Genomic DNA, 26,592 nt, shown 5'->3' with positions numbered 1-26,592 from the left:
AGCCAGACCCTTCTCTGAGGACTGAAAACCAAGGGATATAGTTCTAGGAATGAGGAAATAATGTTTGCTCTGCCCAGGCTCTGAACCCTGCAAGTGGCTCTTGAGGGCCCCTGCACCCACCAGAATGTGCAGAGAAGAGGTCCCAGGTGGGAGCTGAGAGGGGTCTGAGGGCAGATCCCCAAGAGAGAAGTAATTGGTGTGAGCGAGGATCTCAATTTCTTTGTGTCTAAAATGGGGAAACCGCAGCGCCACCTACCCTGCCTAGGTGAGACAAACTGTGGAGACGTCATTTCCTAGGGGAGCTGCAGCTCACCAAGTCCAGGCCCGGTCCCAGGTGGAACAGCTCCTGAAAGGCTTCTGCAGAATCCCTGCTGCACTGTCCTTGTGCCCTTGGCCATCCTTCCTCCCTTATCCCCGGCTGCATCTGTGCCCTGCAGTTTGTTTAAACAGAAAATCCCGTAGAAAACCTCGAGACTGTGGGAGCCTGCCTCCTTGGGTGCAGAGCCTGGGGGAAGGATCTCTCCCTCTATGGGGGGAAGAGTGGGTGTTGGGGTGGAGGGCAGTGTGCTCAGGGGTCGGGGCTAGTGGCCCGGTGTCTGCTGACACAGCTCCAGTTGGGTGGGGGAAACGGCTTACTCTGAGGAAGAGCACTGGACTGCGTTCTGGGCGAGCTGGGTGCAGAAGAGGGACTTGGAGTGTTTGTTGAGTGAATGAGTACCTGCTGCAGAACTCAGAGCCCAGTGTCCTCTCAAGGTTGGGACCTGGGCTGCATGACTTTTCAAGAGGGGAGAGGAGGCGGCGTCTCCACTCCTCCCCTTTGCTCCTCCTGACTAGGGCAAAGGGGAAGGGGGCTCCTGGGGGAAGGGGAGACAGGTGGGCAAGGAGGGGTTATTGGAGAGTCTGTTCTTCATTCACTCATTCGTTCGCGGGAAGGGCAGAACGCCTGACCTCGCTGCGGAACTCTTGTACCCGGCATTTATTAAGCATCTACTGTACGCCAGGACCTGGGCCCAGCACTTTACGTGCGTGAACTCATTTCGTCATCCCCAGGTCCTAGGAGGCCGGCGGCAGGAATCCCACTTTAGAGATGAGAAATTCGAGGGACAGGGAGGAGCGGGACATGCCTGCCGTGCAGACCCAGGCATCTGGGAGGGAGCTCCCAGCTCGTGATGATGGGGACGGATCCGCCGAGGAGCCCGGCGGCTCGAGAGGGCGGGAGGAGGGCGTCCCCCTAGCAGAGGGTCTGCGGCCTGGACGGCGGGGGGCGGTGGCGGGGAAGGGGGTTAGGGAGGGGCTGCCCCGGGCCCCGCAATCCCCACCCGGCCGGGCCCGGCTCGGAAAGTCCCGCGCAGCCCCCGCCCGGCCGGCCCAGGGCGGCGCGAACAAGCGGCCCTTTCTGCGCCGGCGGCCCCCGGCAGCTGGACCGCTGCCCGCTCCGGCGCTGACAGACCCCAGCTGGGGCGGGGGCGGGGGCGGGGCGGCCGCGTTGCCAAGGTGACCTGGGCGCGGGAAGGCGGCTCCAGCTTGCGCGGGCCGGGCCGGGCGGCGGCTGCGGCACCATGAGCGGCCGGAAGCGCAGCTTCACCTTCGGGGCCTACGGCGGGTAGGGCGCGGGGCGGGGCGGGGCGCGTACGCGCGTGTGCGCCCGTGGCGGGAGCCCGTGCGGGGTGTGCGCGCGCTCGGGCGGATGGGCCTGAGCTGTGACTGCTATGGGGGCTGAGCGTTAGACCTCAGTGCGCGCATAGCTGTCATGTTGCGGCGCCTGTGTGTGTGTATGTGTGTGTGTGTGTGTGTGTGTTTCTGTGTCTGTGTGTTCCCATTGCGTGTGCATGTGCCTGGGGGGGAGGTGAGTGCAGGGTGGACATTGCCGTGTTTGTGTCTAAGCACATGACAGTGGCGCTTATGTATGTGACTGGGGCTGCGGGGCTTCTGGGCCTGTGTGTGTGCATGTGTGTGTGCATGCATGTGTGCGTACCTGCTCACGTGTATAGGTATGTGGGAGTAGGGGCAGGCAGGTCAGGGGGAGGCTCTGCTGGACCTCCCACTTTGCCTCTGCAGCTGCTGGGCGCCTCACTGAGGCTCTGGATAAAGGGACTCTAGAAGCCCTTAGCAGGCCCTGCCCACCCTGGGCACCAGGCTGCCCTCCTTGCATCCTGGCTCTCGGGAACCACCTCCTCCCTGTGCCACTGGCTGCCTGGGCTTGGAGGCCTGGAGGAGATCAGAGTGGCAGCAGGTTCATCTTGGGGTCAAGGGGTGCAGAGGTGGGATGGGGATTTATGCCTGTTGCAGAGATTTGGCAAATTGGAGGGAAGATGGATTAGACAGAGTGGGCTCAGAGCCCCTGCTCAGCCAGACAAGCGGCTCCATGACTTTCACCAGGCCCTGCCTCCCAGTGGTCAGAGGGACCCTGGGACTCACCTTGGGGTGTGGAGCGCTGGGGCTTGTGTGTGGGCATGGTCAGTGCTCTCTGAGCCATGGGGATTGTGTCCAAACTGCCTTCCCCTTGTGGACGCTCAACTTCTGAGGTGACCCCAGCAGAGGGGCGGGGTGGGGTGGGAGGCCAGAGGCTTCCCCTCCATCTGGGGTCTTGCTTGCTGTCAGGTGACAGCTGGGCTACGCCCTGAGTTTCCTAGCCAGCCGACACCGAGGGGCAGCTCACAGGCTGGGTCCTGTTCTATGACCTTGGGCAAGTCCTGGCTTCTCCGACCTCCCTGTCTGCAGAGTTGGCCTTCCCCATCAGCTGTCCCTGGGAGCCCCCAGCCCTGCCCTTCGGAGGATGGCCCTTCACTGGCAGAGTTGGGCTGGGCTCCCTCCTCGTCCCCTTCTTAGCTCTGGGCAGGAGGCGAGTTGTTTGTTGTCCCAACAGCTGCTCAGCCCCTGCCCCCAGCGGCACCGAGGTGCCCTCAGAGTGCAGTAGGAGAATCAGGGCAGGGCGGGAGTGCTACCCAAACATGTGCTCTGGGGCTGGATCTGGGAGGATTTGGGGGAGACAAAGTCTGGGGTGCCCCTGAAGTCTTGGGGAGCAGGGTATGTATGTTGGGATGAGGGTGGGGGGAAGCTCTTCCTAGATCTCCTCCCAGATTCGCAGACATTTGCTTCCTGGGTAGATACAAGTGAGCAGCTTCAGGATTGAGGCAGGCTGCGGGCCTTGAGGCTGATGTTCTTTCTGCCCACCATAAACCATAGACATCCAGCAAACTGCTCCATCCTGCCTGGAAAGGCTCTAAGCCAGCCCCAGCTGCACACCTACATCCTTGCCATGATCCAAACTGCTGTAGTCACTGTCCTACTCCACCTGTCCCCCTACCCCTGCTAACACCCCACAGCCCTGCCCCCTGCCCCACTGCCCCTAGTCTTGCCTCCTTTCCTGGCTCTTTAACTCCCCTGCCTTCCCATGTCCCTAATCTGACAGTTAAACCCCTGCAAGCCTAAGGGTGATAGTGACTGCATCAGGTATCCTTAGAAACAGGAGCTTCCCCAGCCTCGCTGGGAGGGTGGCGCAGTGCAGGTGGATCTGATTTGCTGGGCCAAGCTGGTGAGAAGGGATGTCCCCTCACCTGTGGCCCCTCTTATTGTGTTTCAGGGTGGACAAGTCCTTCACCCCTCGCCGGAGTGTATGGTGAGTACTGGGGACTCTCAGGAGGGCCTGGGTTGCCTTGACTGGTCCCTGCAGGTACCCCCAATCCCTTCCTACCCCTGCAATGCCAGGCCAGACCTCACCAAGCCTCCAAGCATCCTCTCAGGGCAAGGGGGTGGGCAGACCATCTTACCAGGTCTGTCCCCAGAGTACTGTTTTAGAGAGCCTTGGAGGCAGGCAAAGCAGGTTCACATCTTCACTCTGCCACTGCGTGTGTGACCTTCAGCAATTCCTTAACCTCTCTGAACCTCAGTTTTCTCATCTGTGAAATGGGGATTAAAATACCCGTTAATAGGGTGTCAAGTAAAAAGAACAAAAACAAAAACTAGACCTGACATATTGTGGGCCCTTTTGCTTAAATGCTTCCTTCCTTTTTTTCTTCTCTATTTCTTCCCACCTCAGGTGGCTCCTTGCTGGGCCAGGGTTCCCTTAGCCTTTACTGACCCTGAATCCTCTAGTTACTTCCCGTGACAGCCCTCAGAACCGCCCCCCGCCCCCCATATTTCCTGTGTCTGGGGCTGCCCTCTCTTTGGAGGAGGAGGGAATGAGGCAACCTTGTCTGGAGCTTCCCAACACCAAGAGGCAATGGGTGGAGGTGCAGCCTCACCTCGGGATACACTGTAGCACCCTGATGCCCCAGCAGGCGGGTGCATCTGGCTTCCCTGGCATCAGCATCATGTGGGCCTGGCTGGCTGCTCCTCCTGCTGCTTCACCTCCAGCAGGAGAGCCCCCCAACTGCTCTGGCTCCTGCTTCCTGCCCCTGCTCAGGGCTTCCTGGGGTCCGTGGGTCCTGCAGAACCCCCCAGCTGCTGGGCGACTCCCATCTGGCACCATTGTCCCCACAGAGCCCTCTTGGGAAGCCAGGCCTGGGGTAGGAGGCACACAGGGTGCCTCGGCTAAGCTCCCAGCCTGCCTTTCTATTTCCCTTTGATGCTCTCCATGCAACCTCAGGCCGCTTCCTCTCCCTTTCTGGGCATCGTCTCCTGCTGCTGTGCCTAGTCCATCTGTACCCCTCCTTCTGCAAGATGGTGTCCTATGCTCAGAGCAGGGGCAGACTGAGTGGGGGATACAGGCAGAGGTGAGGAAGGTGCCATCCTTTCCTTCAGGGAGTTCAGTAATAACACCACTGACAACTGCTACTTGTTGGGCACATGCTATCTACTGGGTACTGCACTAGGTGCCCGACATGTGTTATCTCATGTAACTTTGACCATACCTCAGAGTTAGGGACTATTATCTCTAATTACAGGTAAGAACAATGAAGCCCAGAGTGGGGAAATGAGTTGCCCAAGGTCACACAAGCAGTTGGGATTTGAACCTTGATCTTCCAGACCCTGTGCAGAGCCCAGAGCCTCACCTACTCTGTCCCAGGGCCACCAGGCCACTGGGACGGTCTGAACAAAGGATGCGCTTGAGGGAAGACTCAAAGACAGGGGCCACCCAGAAGGCCCACTCTAGGGAGCCCTAAGCCAAGAGTTAGAGTTGACAGCCCAGGACTGATTGTAACTGGCCAGCTGTGTGACTTTGGGCGAGCCCCATCCCCTCTCTGGGCTTCAGTTGACCCATCTATCAAGTAAAGATTGGCCATTCCCCCAGGACACGCCCCATTACCCAAAATGCCTTGCCTGTGCCCTCCTAGCTGGAGCCGCCGTCCAAGGTGCTAACCGTAGGCCCTCCCTTCCCAGCTGCCAAAGGCCATCGCTTACCTCCAGTCCATGCTTGGCATATGGTTAGTGCTCAGTCAGTGGTGGCCATTTTGACCATTAATCATGATCTTCCGGCACTCAAGGCCTGTCTCCACCTCCTTTTCTAGTTTGGGGCTTGCTTCTCCCGTGCCCTGTATTTCTGATCAACGGGAACATGGGCCCAGTCAGCGTCACCTCCCCTTGATGTCCCTCCACTTCCATTTCCACAGGCCTTCGCCACACCTCCAGCCCACCTTTGTCACCATTTGTTGAGTGTTTTCTTTCTTGATCCCCACACCCCTATTCCCTCTTTAGAATGCCTCCTCTGCTGCTATAGAGCACGCATTCGTGAATCTTCCTGGGGTAGGGGGAAGAGCATGGACTTCAGAGTCTGACAGGTGTGGGCTGGAATCTGCCTCTGCCACATTCTAGTTGTGTGACTTTGGCAAGTCATTTTCCCTCTCTGGGCCGCACTTGCTCCTCAACATGTGCTCGTTGAATAGGGCATTTCCGGAAGTTGACTTCAGGTGAGCTGCATGTGTTCATATAACCCGGCAGTGCAGGGCAGGCTCTGAACTCCTTGAAAGCAGAGGTGCTTCAGTCACTTTTTGTTTTTTTTGGAGACAGGGTCTCATTCTGTCATCCAGGCTGGAGTGTAGTGGTGCAATCTCTGCTCACTGCAACCTCCACCTCCTGGGTTCAGGTGAATCTCTTGCTTCAGCCTCCTGAGTAGCTGGGACCACAGGTGTGTGCCATCACTCCTGGGTAATTATTTTTGTATTTTTAGACAAGGTCTCACCATGTTGGCCAGTCTGGTCTTGAACTCCTGAGCTCAAGTGATCCTCCCACCTCGGCATCCCACTGAGTTACATTTGAGCTCAACTTAGCCCCACTTTCTCCCATAAAGGCCAGGCTGTACTTTTCTCATGTCTCTGTCCTCCACATGGTCTTGTACAACTACCATGCCCATAAATGCTTAATGCTTGTGGAATTGAATTGAATGTGTTCAGGGAGGGGAATGAGTAAAACCTTGTCAGTAGTCTGGGAAGGCTTCCTGGAGGAGGTGATTTTCCCCCACCCCTTTACAAAACAGGATTAAGAGGTTAGAGCTTGGATTAAGGGAGCAGTGAGTCCTGGTAGAGGCCAGATGTGATCATGGCTAAGTTCCCCTACGGACCCCCAACCCCTCTCAGCAGGTTGTCTGCAGTGGGGGACCTCAGAGTAGGTGTGCAGATGCAAGAGGAAGGAGGCCCAGTGTGAGGGTTGGGAGCCAGTGGGACAGTGGGTGACTCTGATTCTGCAGCCCTAAGGGACCCAGATGTCCTAGAATGGGGGCTGGACATTTAAAGTGTATTCAAATGGATGGTGGGAGGTGGAGCGGTGTCAAGGTAGAGGAATGGCCAAGTGAACTAGCGCAAGGCAGGAGGGTTCTAAAAATACCTCTGGGAAGGGAAGAGTCAACTTTGGCCTTAAAACTAGGAGCCTGGGAGGTGGACGCAGAACCCAGCAAGGATTAAGAGCTGACAGTGTGCCAGGCATTTTACTCTGGAGGTCTCATTAAATCATGGCATCGCGGCCGGGCGTGGTGGCTCAAGCCTGTAATCCCAGCAGTTTGGGAGGCCGAGACGGGTGGATCATGAGGTCAGGAGATCGAGACCATCCTGGCTAACACGGTGAAACCCCATCTCTACTAAAAAATACAAAAAACTAGCCGGGCGAGGTGGCGGGCGCCTGTAGTCCCAGCTACTCGGGAGGCTGAGGCAGGAGAATGGCGTGAACCTGGGAGGCGGAGCTTGCAGTGAGCCGAGATCCGGCCACTGCACTCCAGCCTGGGCGACAGAGCGAGACTCCGTCTCAAAAAAAAAAAAAAAAAAAAAAAAAAAAAAAAAATCATGGCATCGCTCCTGCAGTTTGGCCTGTTGTTCCCAGTTTAGAGGCCAAACCAGGGCTGAGAGTGGTGGAGGCTTTGGCTCAAAGTCACAGCTGGTGAGGGCTGGATTTGAATCCAGCTCTTTCTTCTGCTGAGGAAGGGACGTTGGTCAGAGACAGTGAAGCTGCAGAAATGGGGAAGGTCTTAGATATGAGGCAAGGGAAGAGCGGGGAGTGACGTAGCCCTGAGTGCTACCCAAACAGGAGTCACTGCTCAGTCCATGTGTCCTACTGGGAAGGCCCTTCTGGTTGGTGAGATGTTTCCTCTTAACAGAATTGGTACCAGTTGCTCCCATATATGGAACACTTCCTGTATCCCAGGCCCTGGGCCCAGCACTTCCCTGAATCATTTCATTCCATCCTGACACCAGCCTTACAGAATACTATCCGTCTCTTACTACTGTCCGTCCCCATTTTACAGATGAGGAAACTGAGGCTCAGAGAGAGGAAGTGGTGGCCCAGGGACATGCAGTCAGTGAGGGGCAAACCAAGACTGACAGTGGTGCCACTCTGAGGCCATGCCTTTAGCCCTTGATCTCCTGGATGCTGCTTGTGCTAAGTGGTAGGCTGGGGTGGGTGGCCCTGTCCTCAGGTGGCTCCTTGTGGCGATTACTGAGCCAGAGGCCCTGGGGCCTGTGTGCTGTTGCAGGAAGCACGAGGCTGGCCTCATTAGTGGCTCTGAAATGCCAAGCAGGCACGTCCCGCTGGGCCTCCTCATCTATTATGCATCTGGTGGGCAGGCCCCCGGCGGGCAGCTGGCAGTGCATGGGATGGGGGAGCTAGCAGCTGCTTCCTGAGCCCATGGCCGCCACTGTACCTCTGGGCAGGGATCTCCCAAGGCAAATGCCAAGGCCTCCTGCCTCATCCCCTTGGCCCAGCCAGGGTAAGGGGGTTCTACTGGGGTCAGGGACATGGATGCTGGTCCCCAGCTCATAAGCCTGGCTATCCTAGCAGCCACTTCTCTTTATTTTATTTTTATTTTTATTTTTATTTTTATTTTTTGAGACAGGGTCTCACACTGTCACCCAGTCTGGAGTGCAGTGGGGCAATCTCAGCTCACTGCAGCCTCGACCTCCTGGGCTCAAGCGATCCTCCTCCCTCAGCCTCCCAAAGTGCTAGGATTACAGGCATGAGCCACTGTGCCCAGCCACTAACAGCCACTTCTAAGAGAGGCTGAGACTTCAATTGAGCTGGGGGTCATTTGGGACCAGAGTGGGCAGAGGTGGGCTGAAATAGAATCTTCAATGCCCAAGCTCCTGGCTGCACAGAGCGTCAGAGCAATAGAGCTGTGGTCATTTGTTCATCATTTATTCATCCAGCCACAGTAACCACTGAACACCTACTATAGGCCAGGCATGGTTTTAGTTACTGCAGATTCAGCAGAAAACGAGACAGGCCTAGCCCCTATCCTCAGAGAGCTTGGTTTGGGCAGTACTTCACCTCTCTGAACCTGGATTTCCTCATCTGTAAAATCGGGAATGGGGGAGGCAGACTATAAGTAAATAGACAAGGAAATAACCTCTGATGGGTACGCTGAATTTCTTTTTCTTTTTTTTTTTGAGACAGAGTCTCGCTCTGTCGCCCAGGCTGGGGTGCAGTGGCGCCATTTTGGCTCACTGCAACCTCCACCTCCCGGGTTCAAGCAGTTCTCTGCCTCAGCCTCCTGAGTAGCTGGGATTACAGGTGCCCGCCACCACGCCCAGCTAAATTTTTTTTCTTGTATTTTTAGTACAGGTGGAGTTTCACCATCTTAGCCAGGCTGGTCTTGAGCTCCTGACCTTGTGATTCGCCTGCCTTGGCCTCCCAAAGTGCTGGGATTACAGGCGTGAGCCACCGCGCCTGGCTGGGTCCACTGAATTTCAAAGCAAGGCTACATGCTAACAAGAGCTGGTCCTTGCCAAGAGCTGAGCGTGCACCGGGCTGTGTTTCAGAGCACTTTGCACACGTTCATGGGTTTGATCCTCACAACAACACTGCGAGGCAAGACTGTTAGGAACCCTGGTTTAGGGCTGGGGAAACTGGGGCAAAGAGAGGTTAAGTAACCTGTTCAAGAACCCTTGGTAAAGCTGAGATTAGAGCCGAAGTAGCCAGGCTCCAGTTTGCCTGTCATCCCGTGCTGTATGGCTGGAAAATGAAGGAGTCCTGAAAAGCCTTTCTGAAGAGGGGATGTTTGAACCAAAATCTGAAGGATGAGAGGAGCTGGCCATGGGGGAGCTGGCAGAGTGCCCAGACAGAGGGAGCAGCAGGTGCAAAGACTCTGAGGCAGGGATGAACCTAGTGACAGAGAGACCCTCCCCCCCAGCTCTTCCAGGAAGGATCCCCTATAGCTTTAGGAGACAAGAGAAAATCCCCCCCACATGTGTTGTGGCTCTGGGACTGCCACTGTTTGGCTGTGTGATCTTGAGAAGTGGGTCCCCATCTCACTTGTATACAACCCTGCTATCCCACGTCTATCCTCAGCATTATGAAGAGGGGGCTCTTGCAGCCCTGAGGTCCCTGGTCTGGTTGGCCCTGTGTGCCCCTACCTCCTGGTGGTGCTCAAACTCTGGTCTATTTGTCTGGGATGCATGGGAATATTTTAGTTCTGTTAGGTAGACCTGAGTTCAAATACCCAGCTCAACTTCCACTTACTTGCTGCGTGGCCTTACCCCATCTACTCTGCCTCTCTGAACCTCAGATTGTCCATAACAATGGAAACAGTATTGCTTCGAATGAAATGAGTGCAGAGTGTATGCTCAGGGGGATGTTCTCCCTTCTAACTAAGCATTTGCATTTTGAGAGGAAAGACTCATTCACCCAAAGAGGGGTTCTCTAATGATAGAATTTGAGGCACTGTGGTGGCCACAGGCAGAGTAGATGATTAAGGAGGGGATTTTCTAATAGCCCAGATTCTGGAAAGGCCTTCTGAGTTCAGGTTCTTCCCCAACATTCATTCATTCAGCCAACTAATTCAACATTTAGTGTGGGGACACCCTCCTAGGGCCAAATCCTGTGCTGGGTGCTGGTGACATGATGGTGGAGATAGTAGATGAGGCCACTTCTTCTGGGGTTCAGAGTCTAGAGAGGGTCATAAGGAAAGAGGTGGTTTGATGGGAATGACATGTGCTGACTAGGGAGATGTGAGTGTTGCTGAGAGCTCAGAGAAGGGACTCCTGCCCACATCTGGGAATCAAGGAAGGCTTCCTGGAGGAGGTGACTCAAAAGTTGAAGTGGGCCAAGTGGCAGCGTGTGTGTGTGTGTGTGTGTGTGTGTGTGTGTGTGTGTATGTGTGTGTGTAGTGGGGAAGGGAGGTACACTGTAGGAGAATGTTCCAGGGACAGGAGGTGGCAGGTCAGCAATGTGGAGGAGAAAAGCGTGTGGTGGCACATGCTGGACTGAGTTGGGCCTGACAGGTGAAGAGAAGAGAGATAGTTACCAGGTCATGTCCCTGCAGGCCCTGCTGGGACTTCTGTGGGCTACACTGGAAAGCTCTGAACCCCTAAGCCACCATGGGAAGAGGCCTGCTAGGGTGCCAGTTGCCCACCCTCCTCCCTGCTCCAAGGAGCTGCTGTGTGATACTGAGTCAGTCCCCAGCTCAGGGAGGCCCTGGCTGCGCCCTTAGTGCAGAGCTGTGGAAGCCCTGGAGCCAGTGTGGGCTGGGACTGCAGATGCTGTCTCAGCCACCAGCTGGCTGGGTGATTTCTCTGGATCTCAGTTTCCTCACCTATAAAATGAGGGCAATGAAAGTACTACCTGGAAGACTGGTGTGGGGATTAAATGAGATAATGGGTGCCAAGGCCTGAAACCAGGGCCTGGCACAGAGCACGTCCTCCATCGATGCCAGCTATTGCGGTTACTGCCATCATCGTGGTCATGGTTACCTGCTGTGCCCGCAGTGGGTGCGGAATCTCACTCGGTGTGTAGACTCTGTCCTCTGGAAACTTGCTGCCTGCCAGGGGGTGACCTGCCTGCCTACACGTGACCGTACGCCCCAGCCGTGGGCACTGGCCTTCCGCACTGGCCCTAGGCACTGACCCTGAGAACACTGGCTTTGGAGTCTGACAGGCCTGGTGCCAGGTCCTGGCCAGTGACCTTGAGGAGTCTCTCACCTTGCTGAGCCTTGGCTCGTCCCTTTGTGCAGTGGGGGTGTTCATGGCCCCGACCTCACGGTGAGTGAGAGGCAGTGAGGAGGTGCTTTTAAACGGCCGGCCAGTGTAACAATGCAGCTGTTTCTGACCCCATGCTGCAGGAGGGAAGAAACACGTGCCTCGGACCCACGTGACCTAGAGAAACATCACCCTCCCTCTCGGAGGCTCATTTTCATACCTATGAAATGGGAAGATCAGCTGTGATGCACTCTGATGTGCTGGGGTTCTAGTGGAGTTAGCTTGTCACTAAGTTTGACCTGGTCCAGCTCTTTGCTTTGTGACATTGGGCTAGAGACTTAACCTCTTGGAACCTCAGTTTCCATGCCTGCAAATGGGCAATGTTCACCTCATGGGGTCTTTCAAGGCTTCCATTAGCCATTTGTTAATTCAACAAATACTTACGGAGTTCCTACCACATGCCAGGTACTAGTCTAAAGAATTGAGGATGCAGCAGTGAACCTGACAGACATGGTCCCTGCTTCACGCCCATTATCCTCCAGTGCAGGAGACAGAGAGCTAAAGGAAGTTTCAGATGGGCAATGTGTAGTACGGATGGGGTGGGTGTAAGAGCTGGTTTTGCCAAGGGTATCAGGGAGGGGCCTCTCTGAGGCCTGAATGGGAAGGAGCTGGCTGTGAAAAGGTAGTCCAGGGAGAGGGCAGAGAAAGTATAAAGGATTGGGGGCAGGAATAGGACTCCTTCCCCTGCCCTAAAGCTAGAACATTCCAGATCATCTCCTGGCAGCAGGTGGAGGTGGCTGAGAAAGCAGAGAGGCTGGAAGCCCACTTCTTTCAGATCAGGAACTGCTGCCCAGTCAGGTGTGGTGGCTCATTCATACCTGTAATCCTAGCACTCTGGGGAGGCCGAGGCGGGTAGATCACCTGAGGTCAGGAGTTCGAGACCAGCCTGGCCAACATGGTGAAACCCTATCTCTACTAAAAATACAAAAAAAAAAAAAAAAAATTAGCTGGGCATGGTGGTGCACGCTTGTGATCCCAGCTACTCGGGAGACTGAGGCAGGAGAATCACTTGAACCCAGGAGGTGGAGATTGTCATGAGCCGAGATCATGCCACTGCACTCCAGCCTGGCCTGGCTGACAGAGCAAAATTCCGTCTCAAAAAAAAAAAAAAAAAAAAAAAAACAAAACCCAGAGCTGCTGCCCACTAGGCAGGCCCTGTGGGGTGGTGGGGAGCGTGGGCAGCCATGGAAGACCAGGTGTGGCTCAAGCCTCAAGTGAGCTGGGCTGTGCAGGCAGGAGGCTGGGCTCCAACCTGGAGGAGCAGGCAGGGGTAGAGCTCGCTGCAGGGCAGAGCCAGGCTGCCAACCTGGAGCCCACCTGACTGGACCTACCTGCACAAAGACCCTGGACCTATTTTAGGAGGGGCATAGCGGGGGGGCAAGGGAACTGGTGCTTGTTCTCCCTCTCGCCAGCCAGCCTGGGCACTGGCCGCAGGTTGCCTTGGCCTTTCCCAGCCCACCTGCCTGCAGGCCGAGGAGAGGTTCTTTGAGATGACCCGTTACATGTACACACACACGTATTTCTCTACTCACAACCATAGACTTGGCCCTCATAGAGACAGCTACGTCATGAACATAGAAGCACAGACATACACATTCATTCATGCAGCACATCAGACCCAAACAGACCCAGGCATGACCTGAGGAAACCCCATTTCTAGTGGGAGAGACGGACAGTAGCCTAATGGTCACACCACGAAATGTGCAAACGCAACAGGTAAATCCATGAAGGCCCAGGATGGGCTTCTGGGAAAGCTGGTCAGGTTGGGAGCAGCTTCTCCTGGTCTGGGGAGGGAGCTCTGGAAGACTGAATACAGACATAGCACCTGAAATGTGATCCAGGCGGACGGGAAGCGGGTAACAGGCAGGGGGCACAGCGTGTGCAGAGGCCTGCAGTGGGAAGGAGCACCTCGGGTTTGAGGAGCGGAAAGGAGTCTGGGGAAGGAGGAAAGAGGCCCTGGATGAAGCCAGAGACAGTGAGCGGGCGGGAGGGGGGCCGGGGATGGGGAGCAGACACGCAGGGCCTCGTGGGCCACGTGAGGCAGTTGCGTCTGGATCCTGCTCACAGCGGGAAGCCATTGGGGCCTTCTAGGCAGGTGGGTGGCGTGATCAGATCCAAAACATGCGACACAAGCGCTTTCCCTCCCACACCCATTCACGCTCCTGCCGGGGCCTCCCATCTCCATTCTCACCCACAGAGTCACACACACCCTCTCGCACCACCAGGCAGAGCTTCAGAACACCCGGTGCCGACTCCCAGGAAAAGTGTCAGACGCCGCCCCGCCCACCGGCTGAGTCTGTGCGGCAGGGCCCTCTGGTCCAGCCAGGGTGGATCCTTGCTCACTCCACATCGGCGCAGATGTGCACTTGACCCCTGCCTGTCCCCACACGGGTGAGGTCATAACTCTTCTACACGTGCAAGGTGGCTTCTAGCTTAGGGGGCACTTTCTCACTTGTTCTCTCATTGAATGCTCTCAGCAGCCCTGCAGGGAGAAATTCTCTCAACACCGTTTTATAGCCGAGGAAACAGAGGCTCAGAGAGGTGAAGGGACTCTCCCTAGGCCACACAGCTAGAGCTTGGCACAGGCAGGATTTGAACTCAGGTCCATCTGACTTCCAGGTCTTGTTCTGTGGCCCATCCAGACTCAGGCACACTCAGGTGTGCTTGTCACCTTCCCAGGCTCTCAGTGAGAAGGTGACAAGTGACCTTCAATGGCAAATCCATCCACAAACAGGTTGATCAACACAGAAAGTTATTTAGAGCTCCAGGGAAGGGCCTGGGCCAGCACGTGCCCACCTGCCTGGTGACCCTGAGGCTTCTGGGGGTAGTGCCAGGGGTGGGGCTGGGCACCTGCCAGCCTGGGGCAGCTCAGGGCGTGGAGCCTGTGCTAGGAGCAGAGCCTACATTTACATTTACAAATGAGGTAGACAGCTCTGTGCCCACACATGCTAACCTGGCTGGCCTGGCTTGCAGGACGTGCCAGCTGAAGTCTCAGGGCACATCCCTGGGTCCAGCTGCCTGGGCCGCTTCTGTGCTGCCTCTGTTCTTCCCTGACCCTTGGAGCAGGTTGCCTAATGCCTAACGTAGTGGAAAGAGTGTGGGCTTGGGAGCCAGCCAGAATGGACCCAGCTCTGTCATGCCTGGCTCAGGGACATTGGTCATGGTGTTTAGTCTCTTTTCGTGTCAGCTTCTCCCCCTTGGAATAAGGGGTGAGTCATACCTCCCTCTCAAGGTGATGGAAAAGGGTAAAGCAGTCAGGTGCTCAGAGAGCTGAGTCAGAGTGAGTGCTCAGCTCTCTAAAATCTTTAATTTTTTTTCTGATTACACAAATACTGAGTGTTCATGATAAACATCCAAACTGTGCACAAAAGTATTTGCCACAGAAGGCAGAAGTTCCTAGTGGTCCTGCTCCTCAGAGATAAGCCATGTAAACTTGCTTTTTGTTTTTGTTTAAAGAGAGAGAGGATGGACAGATAGACATAGCCCAACTGGGCTTCATCCCACTCAAAATTCTGAGCGCTGTTGGGCCTTAGGATCCCATATGCAGTAAACCCCTTTTCTCTCTTTTTTTTTGAGACAGAGTCTTGCTCTGTCGCCCAGGCTGGAGTGCAGTGGTGCAATCTTGGTTTACTGCAACCTCTGCCTCCTGGGTACAAGCGATTCTCCTGCCTCAGCCTCTTGAGTAGCTGGGATTACAGGCATGCACTACCATGTCCAGCTAATTTTGTATTTTTAATAGAGATGGGGTTTCACCATGTTGGTCAGGCTGGTCTCAAACTCCCCACCTCAGGTGATCCACCCACCTTGGCAAAAGTGCTAAAGTGCTGGGATTATAGGTGTGAGCCACCGCGCCTGGCCTTTTTTTTTTTTTTTTTTAACAGGATCTTGCTCTGTTACTTAGGCTGAAGTACAGTGGTGTGATCTTGGCTCACTGCAGCCTCAACCTCTCAGGCTCAATCGGTCTTTCCACCTCAGCCTCCTGAGTAGCTGGGACTACAGGCATGTATCACCATGCCTGGCTAATTTTTTTTGTTTTTTTTTTTTTTTTTTTTTTTGTAGAGGTGGGGTTTTGCTAGTTGCCCAGGATGGTCTTGAATCTTGAACTCCTGGCTTCAAGAGATCCGCCTGCCTTGGCCTCCCAAAGTGCTAGGATTACAGGCATGAACCACCACTACCAGCTAACCATGTAAACTTTGACATGTAATTTTAAATGTTTACAAACGAGATTTCTGTTGTGTGCAACCCGCTTTATTCACTTAACAATAAGCCTCAAACACCCTTTTCCATCAAGACTAAAGACCTTCTTTGTCATTGCTATATAGTATTTCATGGTTTGATATATTTAACTAATCTCCTTGTAATGGACATTGAAGTGGCGTCCAGATGTTTGCGGTTGCAAACCCTGCTTCATGACTGTTTTTTGTTCATATATCTTTATGCATTTGTGTACTATTTCTGGAGAATAAATGCCTAGAAATGGGGTTGCTGGACCAAAGAGTATGCACATTTTAATCTTTAATAGGAGGCGAAACAGGCCTCCTAAGAAGTAGTGGCAATCTCTGTGCCCCCAGCAGATCTGGGAAAGTCTGTTCCCTTTTGGGAATTCATCCATTGCTTCTGCCCTCAGCACAGGGATCCTAGAGTCAGCAAGAGGCATAGAATTCCAGATGTGGGGCTGGGTGCAGTGGCTCACTCCTGTAATTCCAGCACTTTGGAAGGCTGAAGCGGGTGGATCACTTGGGTCCAGGAGTTCAGACCAGCCTGGGCAACATGATGAAACCCTGTCTCTACAAAAAATAAAATAAAATAAAAAATTAGCCGGATGTGGTGGCATGCATCTGTGGTCTCAGCTACTTGGGAGGCTGAGGTGGGAGGATCGCTGGAGCCTAGGAGGCAGAAGTTGGAATGAGCTGAGATCTCACCACTGCACTCCACCCTCGGTGATAAAGTGAGACCCTGTCCCCCCACCACCAAATAATAATAATAATAATTTCAAATGTGGGAGGCACTTGAGGTCCTCTAGTCAAACCCCCCACCACTCCTCCCATTCCCACACCTCGAGATATCCCTGGCTGTACCTCTGAGAAGCTCACTCTGCCTTTGCTTGATGGGGAGCTCAGCACCTTACACGGCAGGTTGCTCTGGTTTTTTTCCCTTCCTTCCTCCCTCCCTCCCTCCCTCTCTCTCTCTTTCTTTCTCTCTTTCCTTCTTTCCTCTTCCTTTCTTCCCTTTTCTTCCTTTCTTCCTCTCTTCCTTTCTGCTTCCTTCCTCCCCTCCCTCCCTTCTTCCTCCCTTCCCTTTCCCTTCCCTTTCCTTTCCCTTCCCTTTCCCTTCCCTTTCCCTTCCCTTTCCCTTCCCTTCCCTTCCCTTCCCCTTTATTTCCCTTTCTTTTCTTTCTTCTTTCTGATGGAATTTTGCTCTTGTTGCCCAGGCTGGAGTGCAATGGCGCGATCTCGGCTCACTGCAACTTCCGCCTCCTGGGTTCAGGCCATTCTCCTGCCTCAGCCTCCCAAGTAACTGGGATTACAGGCATGCGCCACCACACCTGGCTAATTTTTGTATTTTTAGTAGAGATGGGGTTTCTCCATGTTGGTCAGGCTAGTCTCAAACTCCCGACCTCAGGTGATCCGCCTGCCTTGACCTCCCAGAGTGCTGGGATTACAGGCGTGAGCCACCAGGCCCAGTCTAGGTTGCTTTACGCTTGGGCAGCTGTGTTTGTCCCGTCTTTTCTACCTTCTCACAACTTCCACCTCAGAGTCTTGTCTCAGTCCTCAGGCACCTACAGAGGAAGAAAGGGAGGAAGAGAAGGGAAGGCCAGGAAATGCTCATGGTGAATGTTAAGCACTTTACACCCATGCACTCATTTAACCCTCAGAGGTCAACACTGCTGTCCCCATTTTATAGATGAGGAAACTGAGGTTCATAGTGGTTAAGTAACTTGTCCAAGGTCACACAGCTGTTATGTGGCAGAGTTAGGATTTGCACTGAAGGATCTGGCTCCAGAGCCCACACTGACGCTACACTGCCTCTCCAGGCAGGAGCCTGCAATTTATTGAGCACCTACTGTGTCCTCAGCTCTAGGCTAGTCAGGTTGTCCATATAATACCTAATTTATTCCACACAACAATCCTGCAAAGTTGGTGTTACTCTCCCATTTTGTAGCTGAGGAAACTGAGACTCAGAGAAGAGAAGTGACTTAGAAGAGTCAAAGGTCCTCTCCACTGGGAAAGCCCTCTTCCAGGGCTCTGCTTCCAACCAGTCCTTGGTGGACTCAGTTTCCAGTTTCTCTTCCTCCCATTTGCCCTCTGTAGGATGGGAGAGCCGGCCTGAGACCCAATTTTCAGTAGAGAAACTGAAGCTTGGAGAGGTTATGGTGACTTAATCTTGCACACACTGTGATCTAGGGGCAGAGGGAGGGCTTCTCCATGTCACCTTTGGTTAGGAGATGGTGACCTTGTCTATCCCCGTGGGGGTTTCGCCTTGGCCTGGGCAGTCACCCCGCCTGGGAAGTTGTGAGAGGAAGGGACTTCTGCTCACCAGCCTGGCCTGGAGCCTATGAGGCAGCAGCCCCAACGCCAGCTAGGGCTGGTGCAGAGCGGGAGGGAAGGATTAAGCAAGGCCTCAGCAATGCGGGACTCACCGTCTAGGCAGTGAAACCAGAGGTGCCTCAGGAACAGTCCAGGCAGGTATCTCTGAGGTTCTGCTTTGAGATGGGGGAGGCCTGGTTCACCCCATCTCTGATCCCAACACCCGGCACCACTGTTCGGTCCAGAGCAGACCTCAGGACATGTGTTCTGAATGAATGACTGAGCAGAGGAATGAAGGGCAGATGGGGAGTGGGTGGATGACCGAGTGGGTGAGTGAGCGAAGGAATGCCTGGAGCTCAGAGAAGGGAGACCCCCCGGGCTGCGGAGGCTGGAGGGGACAATGTAGGGAGTGAGGAGAGACAGAAAGCGCAGGCGGCTGTAATACCGCGTATGGGCTGATGGGTGCTAAGAAGGTCGCCCTGGCCCAGCCTTGCCCATCACTGGGAGCTCTGTCCTGCGTGGACGTGGGCAAGGGGCAGAGCAGCTGGGGCTGAGCTTCGGGCTGGAAGCTTGGAAGTCACGATCTCCGTCCAGGCTCCGGTTTTCTTCCGGGCAGAATGGAGATAGCGTTACTGCTGTGTGTTCCTCAGGAGGCTGTTGAGAGGGTTGATGGCGAAGGCAGTTTGCCAGGCTGGGGAAGCAGATGTTGTTGTCCAGCAGGAAGAGGCCCTGTGGCCAGGTCATCTCAGAGTCACTCCTCCTCCTTACCCCAGTGCAGGGGAGGAGTCAGTCCTCACTGAAGTCCACAGGGAGGTGGGAAGGGTCGGGTTTTGGCCACAGTGGGGCTCGGGCCACCTGGGCAAGGGAGACAGACGCTGGACAGACAGCAGGTAAATGGGTGGCCCGGTTCCCAGGTGCTGTGCTCTGGGCAGGGACCGGTCCCGTGACCGCCTCTCTGGGCTGCCAACCTGTTATTTGTTCAGGAGGCCTCTGCCTGGCCCAGCTCCGGGATCCGGGTGTCTCGGCACACAGCCAGCATGGGGCGAGGGTGGAGGCCCCATGTGCCACCTTCCTGCCCACCCCTCTGCCCAGATTGGAGCCTGAGTCCCCCACCCACACCCCCAGGGGGACCCTGCCAGCTGTGTCACTTGGTAGCTGTTGAGGCCCTTGGCCCATCATGAAACCTCACTAAGCCTCTGCCTCCATATCTCTGAAATGGGTGAAGATAGCAGCCTGAGGTCAGGGTTGTTGTCATAAGGATTAAATGACATCACAGTGCCCACATGGCAAACAGTCCCCGCCCCTGCCCTACTCCATCCCCACACTCCCTCTGGAGTCCTGGGAGAGGTCGAAGGTGCCCAGGGAAAGGCGACACAGGAGCCTCCCGTGTCTATGCCTGGCTGCTTAGGCTCCTGGTGGGCTGGGGAGGAGGGGGCCAGGTTCCCTGGACCTAGCTTTGGAAACCTGCTCAACTGGCTGCCCCGCCACCTTCCCTGGCACCTTGGCAGGGACAGGGGCAAGCCAAGGGGAGGGCAGTGCCGGCTGGTTGAGCTCAGAAAACAATGGGCCTCTGTGCCCCCCTGGGAGGGGGCAGTTCTGGGGCAGCCACTTGGTTCTGGTTTCAGGAGATTCGAGTCCCCTCAGACCTGATGCCCATGGCTAGGAGACCCGGCTCTGGCAGTCCCCCAACCCCCATCCAGAGGAGCCTCTCTCAGGGTTGCCCTCCACAGCCCCCTTCTCACTGGGAGGTCTGTGCCTTTGTCCTCATCCTCCACCCTACCTGGGTGGTAGAACTTGGTAGAACCAGGTTGATCTAGAAACCAGGAAGACCCCAGGGAACTGGACCCAGGCCTCCCCCTCCTGACTTCTGATGACCAGTGCTGGACTGGCCGGAACCCCTCAGGCCCCTGTTCCAGGCTGCTGCCCCCCACCGAATTCTTCTCTGCCCTGTGTTCATTGGCTCCCTGAACCCCTCCCCTGCCCTCCCAGACCACCCCCTCTTTCCATGTCCGGTTTCCCAGCCTGCGTGCAGTGGGTGGCTGTCCTCAGGGTGGGCTCCTCCTGCTCTTGCTCCAGGCACTGTCGCCTGTCCAGATCCCCATTCCCCTGCTCCCGGTCCTAGCCTTCTTGCCTTGATCGTCCTGTTCCACCTGCCCTGGCCACCAGAGTTTCACCTGGTTAAGTTGAATTTCAAAGCATCAATGGTTCACTAGGCAGAAAAGCAGAAGGCACCACCAGCAGAGGGGAGTGCCTGTGAACAGTGTGGCTGGTTAGGAGAGCTGCCTGCAGCCTGGGGAGGTTAGGACAGAGCCAGGACAGGCGGCTGGGGCAGGACAGGAAAGGGGAGGTATGAGGTTGAGGCTGGAGGGAGTCAGCAGGGCCTGGACCCACTGGGAGACCACCATCCAGGGCAGCTATCTCTGGGGGGTCAAAGGGCCAAAGGGCCAAGCCCACCACCCAGGACAGCCCCACCACACTTCTGGTGCCCTGAAAGGGTTGGGCTCTCCGGAAGAGTGGCCAATAATAATAGTTACAAGCACTTTACAGCAGCTCTATGAAGGGGGTACATTATCTCTCATTTTGCAGATGAGAGAAAAAGGAGCCTGTCACCACCCCTCCAGCTGGTTAACATGTGAGAAGCACCCCAGAGAGGCGTCTGGCCACCCGTGCTTGGTATTCCCCTCTTCCCCACCATTTCTGGGTCTGACCGTGATGTTTTGTTGGTTTGTTTCCATTGTAGAGACAGGGTCTTGCTCTGTCACCTGGGCTGGAATGCAGTGGCACCATCATGGCTCACTGTAGCCTGGAACTTCTGGCTCAAGTGATCCTCCCACCTCAGCCACCTGAGTGCCTGGGACTACAGGTGTGAGCCACTGCAGGGGGCTGGTTTTTTAATTTGTTTGTAAAGATGGCCTACCTCAGCCTACCAAAGTGCTGGGATTGCAGGCATGAACCATGGAGCCTGGGCTGACCCTGCTGTTTTGCAGTGTGGAACTCCCTTGAGATCTGCCCGCCCTGGACTGGTGGAAGGCCTGTGATCTTATCCCTGATCTGCTGCCCAAGGCCTTACTGGCTGACTTTGAGGTCATGTTTTCACCTCTCTAAGCCTCAGTTTGCCCTTCTGGGAATTGGGGATCCTAGTGACTGCCTTATCTCCACTCCAGTTCCGGTGAGAGTCCCAGGAGTGAGCAGATAAAGAAGGCTTTTGAAAAGTACAAAGAGCTGCACTCACGATGGTGCGATTATTATTGTTACCTCGATACAGAGATAAGGGAGGGGGAGGAGGTGCAGTGACAGTTGCCAAGAAACCCGGGAGCTGTCAGCAGCGGCTTCCGGCCCGGCCCATCCCACTCAGGAGCTGGGCCCTTCCCCCACACCCCTGCCTCACCCTTTCCCTGGAAAAGGTGCGTGTTCTCCCCGAGAGGGAGAGATAGCCACCACACAGACACAGGGGCTGAAGGTGACCCCGGAATGTGCCTGGCCCAGACTCCAGGTTGGCTCCAGCTTTCCATGTGACCTTGGGCGAGTCACCTGCTCTCTGGCTGCTCCCATTTCATGTGTCAGAGGAAGCAGCGGGCAGGTGTCCAGGCCAGAGAGGGCAGAGCTGGAGCTGGGCCTAGGGAAGGCGCTTGGCAGTGGCTGCAGGAGCCAGGGCCGTGATGGGAGGTCACTGGGGCAGGAGGCCAGGTGACGGGACTGAGGGCCTGGGCTGAGGGCAGTGGGATGCACGCTGTGGAAGGGACACTGGACTGGAGTCACACCTCAGCCCTGCCCTTTCCTGGTATGCGACCTGGGGCTTGTCACTGAACCTCTCTGAGCCTCAGTTTTCTCATCTGGAAAAAAGGTTTATATCTCATCTGGATTTTTTTTTTTTTTTTTTGAGACAGAGTTTTGCTCTTGTTGCCCAGGCTGGAGTGCAGTGGCGCGATCTCGGCTCACTGCAACTTCTGCCTCCTGGGTTCAAGCGATTCTCCTGCCTCAGCCTCCCAAGTAGCTAGGATTACAGGCATGTGGCACTATTCTCAGCTAATTTATGTATTTTCAGTAGAGACGGGGTTTCACCATGTAGGCCAGGCTGGTCTCGACCTCCTGACCTCAGGTGACCCACCCGCCTCATCCCCCGAGAATGCTGGGATTACAGGTGTGAGCCACTGTGCACGGCCTCATCTGGATTTTTTTTTTTTTTTTTTTTTTTTTTTTTTTTTTTTTTTTTTTTGAGACGGAGTCTCACTCTGTCCCCCTTGCTGGAGTGCAGTGGCCGGATCTCAGCTCACTGCAAGCTCCGCCTCCCGGGTTCAGGCCATTCTCCTGCCTCAGCCTCCCGAGTAGCTGGGACTACAGGCGCCCGCCACCTCGCCCGGCTAGTTTTTTTGTATTTTTTAGTAGAGACGGGGTTTCACTGTGTTAGCCAGGATGGTCTCGATCTCCTGACCTCGTGATCCACCCGTCTCGGCCTCCCAAAGTGCTGGGATTACAGGCTTGAGCCACCGCGCCCGGCCATGGATTTTTAATAAGTTGCTGTGGCGCTCGAATGAAACAATGCCAGTGTAAGCTCCAGGGTGCTGCGCAGATGTGACCACAGTCATGGCAGGGGGAACGAGGAGAGGGGAGAGCTCCCCATGTCCCAGCATGCTCTGGGCTCCTCCCAGCTGCCGTCGCCCAGGAGGAATGCAAAGCATTTTAAGCTGAGCCAGGCCAGGGAGGTTTTTGGAGACATAGGGAAGGGATAGAGACCAGGGGGACCTCCATGATGTGAACTGAATGGAGAAGACTAGGAAGAGACCAGGGTGGGATAGGAGAGAGAAGGGGAGGGACAGAGAGGTTCGGATTCATGAAGTGGGAGGAAATGACCACATTGTGGGTGGTCTGCCGAGGCCAGAGGAAGAAGGGGATTGGAGGGGTGCTGGGAAAGGTGGGGCAGAGACGGGCAAGCTGGTGAGGAAGGCTGAGCGGGAAAGGATGTGAAGCAGAGAAGGGCAGAGGGCTGGTGAGGAGAGGAGAGGCTTTCATTCATTGCTTCAAAAGTATTTACTGGGGCCAGGTACAGTGGCTTACTCCTGTAATCCTAGTGTTTTGGGAGGCCAAGGTGGGAGGATCACTTGAGCCCAGGAGTTCCAGACCAGCCTGGGTAACACAGGGAGACCTCATCTCTACTAAAATTAGCTGGGCATGGTGGTACCTGTAGTCCCCGCAACTTGGGAGGCTGAGGAAGGAGGATGGCTTGAGCCTAGGAATTTAAGGCTGCAGTGAGCTTTGATCATGCCACTGCACACCAGCCTGGGCAGCAACAGGAAGACCCTGTCTCAGAAAAAAAAAGAGGCCGGGTGCGGTGGCTCACGCCTGTAATCCCAGCACTTTGGGAGGCCGAGACGGGCGGATCACGAGGTCAGGAGATCGAGACCATCCTGGCTAACCCGGTGAAACCCCGTCTCTACTAAAAAATACAAAAAACTAGCCGGGCAAGGTGGCGGGCGCCTGTAGTCCCAGCTACTCGGGAGGCTGAGGCAGGAGAATGGCCTGAACCCGGGAGGCGGAGCTTGCAGTGAGCTGAGATCCAGCCACTGCACTCCAGCCTGGGCGGCAGAGCGAGATTCCGTCTCAAAAAAAAAAAAAAAAAAAAAAAAAAAAAAGAAAAAAAAAGAAAAAGAAAAAAGTATTTATTGAGCAACTGCTATTTACTAAGTGTCAGTATAGTGTAGTGTTAAGGGTACCACAACCAGATGTTGGGGGAGGTCAAATCTTCAGACCTTCATTTACTGTGTGTGACCTTGGACAAGTTACTTAACCTCTCTGTGTCTTAGTTCCCTCCTTTGAAAAATGCAAATTAAATGAGTTAATACAATAAAGTAGAGCAGAGCCCGCACATAGTAAGCTCTGTATCAGCTGTGTCTGCCATTGCTGTTGTTACTATTACCTTTCCAACTTGACTTGAGGTGCTGGGTCGAGTTCCTGAGCTGGAAGTTGTAAGGCTCTGTGGGGAGGTCCACAGGATCGGCCATACATGTTATAAAGTTCAGATCTTGGGCTCTGAAGTCAACAAACCTGTGTCCAAATGCCTGCCCTGCCTCATTGCCTGTGTGACCTTGGGCAAGTGTGACCTTGGGCAAGTTAACGCACCTTTCTGAGCCTCGTGTGGAGAGCAGGCAGTTTCTGAACATCTGCCTCATTGGGGAGCTATGAGGATTAAATTAGATTATGCAAGATGCCCGGTAGGTCGTGGCTTTGTCATTCCTGTCCCTCTTCTACCCCTTCAGGTCTGGGGATGGATGGATAGGCGGTGCCTAGAGCCTCCAGTTTCCTTCGATGTCCCCATCCTGGAGCCCCTCCCTTCCCCTGCCCCTTACGACCTCAGCAGTGGCTTTTTAGGTGGAGTTGCCTTCGGGGAGCAGGACTCTGGCCAACCAGGAACTGGAGAGCCGAGGGCCCTGGGATGGGGTCCCAGGTGGAAGCCAGAGCACCCTGGCCTTCAGAGGCCACTCTGGTTCCGCACCCACATGAGCAATCCTGAGTGAAATGGACACCTCCACATGGGGAGACTGAGGCAGAGAGGGTTCTGGAAGGGGGTTTTTCAGGGACTACTGCATGGCTATCATATGAGCCTAGGGGAAGACAGAAGGGCACCGGGACTAGCCTGATCACAAGCAACAGCCACCACTGGGCAGCCACAGCGACACCCAGCACTCCAGCACTAGCAGGGGCGGCCAGCTTTACCTGCTTCTACCCCAGGACTTCCTGACCCCCAGGCAGCCTCTGCCCTCCACCCCACTGCAGGATCCCTAGTTCCTCAAGGGCATGTACTTTCAATTCCAGCTGCATCCCCCATTCGCTAGAGGAAGTGGCTTCGCCTCTCTGAGCTTCAGCTTCTCTATCTGTGAAAATGGAGAGAAATAATACCCACCTTCTAGCACAGTAGTTGGGGGAGAGGATGCTTGACCCAGTCCCAGTCACATAGTAGGTTTCACCAAAGAGACCCCATGGGAGCCTTAGTGGAATTGCCTAGAACCCACCCTCCCTCCCTTCCTTTCTTCCTTTTTTTTTTTTTTTTTTTTTTCTGAGGTGGAGTCTCCCTCTGGAGCCCAGGCTGGAGTGCAGTGGTGTGATCTCAGCTCACTGCAACCTCTGCCTCCTGGGTTCAAGCAATTCTGCTTTAGCCTCCCAAGTAGCTAGGGTTATAGGTACCCACCACTGCACCCAGCTAATTTTTGTGGTTTTTTTTGTTTGTTTGTTTTTGAGATGGAGTCTCGCTCTGTCGCCAGGCTGGAGTGCAATGGCGCAATCTTGGCTCACTGCAACCTCCACCTCCCGGGTTCAAGAGATTCTCCTGCCTCAGCCTCCCATGTAGCTGGGACTACAGGTGCACGCCATCACACCCAGCTAATTTTTGTATTTTTAGTAGAGACGGGGTTTCACCATGTTGGCCAGGATGGTCTCGATCTCTCGACCTCATGATCTGCCCATATCGGCCTCCCAAAGTGCTGGGATTACAGGCGTGAGCCACCACACCCGGCCTGTATTTTTTTTTTTTTTTCAGTAGAGATGGGGTTTCACCATACTGGCCATGGTTGGCCAGGCTGGTCTCGAACTCCTGACCTCAGGTGATCCGCCTGCCTTGGCCTCCCAAAGTTTTGGGATTACAGGCGTGAGCCATCACACCCGGCCCGCCTGTAACCATTTCTATGGACCTCTCTTTAGTCCCTACCCTCCCACTCCAGACTCTCCCTATGTCATGTACCCTGCAATATGCAGGAACCTGCGCATAGGGACATTCCTTTGCTCACAATCCTTCAGTGACCCCCCAACCTTCATAAGTTCATTCCAGTCATTCAACAAACAGTGAAACTTGGGCAGAGTTTACCATGAACAAATGATGTGAAAGTATTATTGAGTGAATTCCCATGAGCTGCCCAGGCTCTGCAATGAATGTTTTTGGAAACTGAGGCTGAGAGAGGCTGTGTCACTAACTCAAGCTCACCTAGCCAGTCAGTGCCTGAGACTTTCTCCCCTACACTGATGCCACAGGCTTGAAATGCCACTGCCACCATATCTTTCCTTTTGGGTCAAGCACTGGCCAGTGCAGACCCCTCTTGTAAGATGCCATCACTCCTGGGAGGTGGAGAGGCCTCTAGTGCATAAGTGGGGCTGTGGATGGTTCCTCTGGACCATTTCTCCTGCTGGAGTAGCTGGGCTGCGTGGAATTAGAAGGGAGGCTCAGACTGGGCACAGTGGCTCACGCCTGTAATCTCAACACTTTGGGAGGCTGAGGCGGGCGGATCACCTGAGGTCGGGAGTTCAAGACCAGCCTGACCAACATGGAGAAACCCCGTCTCTACTAAAAATACAAAATTAGCCGGGCATGGTGGTGCATGCCTGTAATCCCAGCTACTCAGGAGGCTGAGGCAGGAGAATCACTCGAACTTGGGAGGCGGACGTTGTGGTGAGCTGAGATCAAGCCATTTGCACACCAGCCTGGGGAATAAGAGCAAAACTCCGTCACAAAAAAAAGAAGGGAGGCTCAGAGCTTTCTCGGTCTTCTTCCTGGGCCAGACTTTTTCGGGTCCTTCCCCTCTTGGGGTGTGGCAGCCTGGCTCTGCCTGACTCAAGCCTGCTGTAGGCCACCAGCGATCATCTGAGTCACCCTTGAGGGACCAGCCTCTCTTGATGGGACCTGA

General features: G+C 54.9%; 1 protein-coding gene across 21 annotated transcripts in view; it reads left to right on the top strand.

Annotated features, from left to right (window-relative positions):
* RAP1GAP (RAP1 GTPase activating protein) overlaps nucleotides 1–26,592 on the top strand; it is a 74,147-nt gene that overhangs the window by 16,080 nt on the left and 31,475 nt on the right. For 7 of the 21 annotated variants that reach the window (XR_007725747.1, XR_007725750.1, XM_050790900.1 and 4 more), the window contains one exon: nucleotides 3,584–3,619. The exons of 6 other annotated variants lie outside the window; for them this stretch is intronic. Coding sequence is in view for 5 of the 15 variants with exons in the window: in XM_050790834.1 (XP_050646791.1) it covers nucleotides 1,560–1,603; nucleotides 3,584–3,619 (80 nt within the window). In the remaining 10 variants the exon portion in view is untranslated. Of the gene's footprint in view, nucleotides 1–1,482; nucleotides 1,604–3,583; nucleotides 3,620–26,592 lie in introns of those variants that run through there. 8 more of the 21 variants (XM_050790834.1, XM_050790824.1, XM_050790808.1 and 5 more) reach the window with 4 other exon arrangements.

The sequence above is a fragment of the Macaca thibetana genome, chromosome 1 (genome assembly GCF_024542745.1).
Source record: "Macaca thibetana thibetana isolate TM-01 chromosome 1, ASM2454274v1, whole genome shotgun sequence".
Taxonomy (NCBI): Eukaryota; Metazoa; Chordata; class Mammalia; order Primates; family Cercopithecidae; genus Macaca; species Macaca thibetana.
This window is presented reverse-complemented; position numbering and strand designations above follow the sequence as displayed.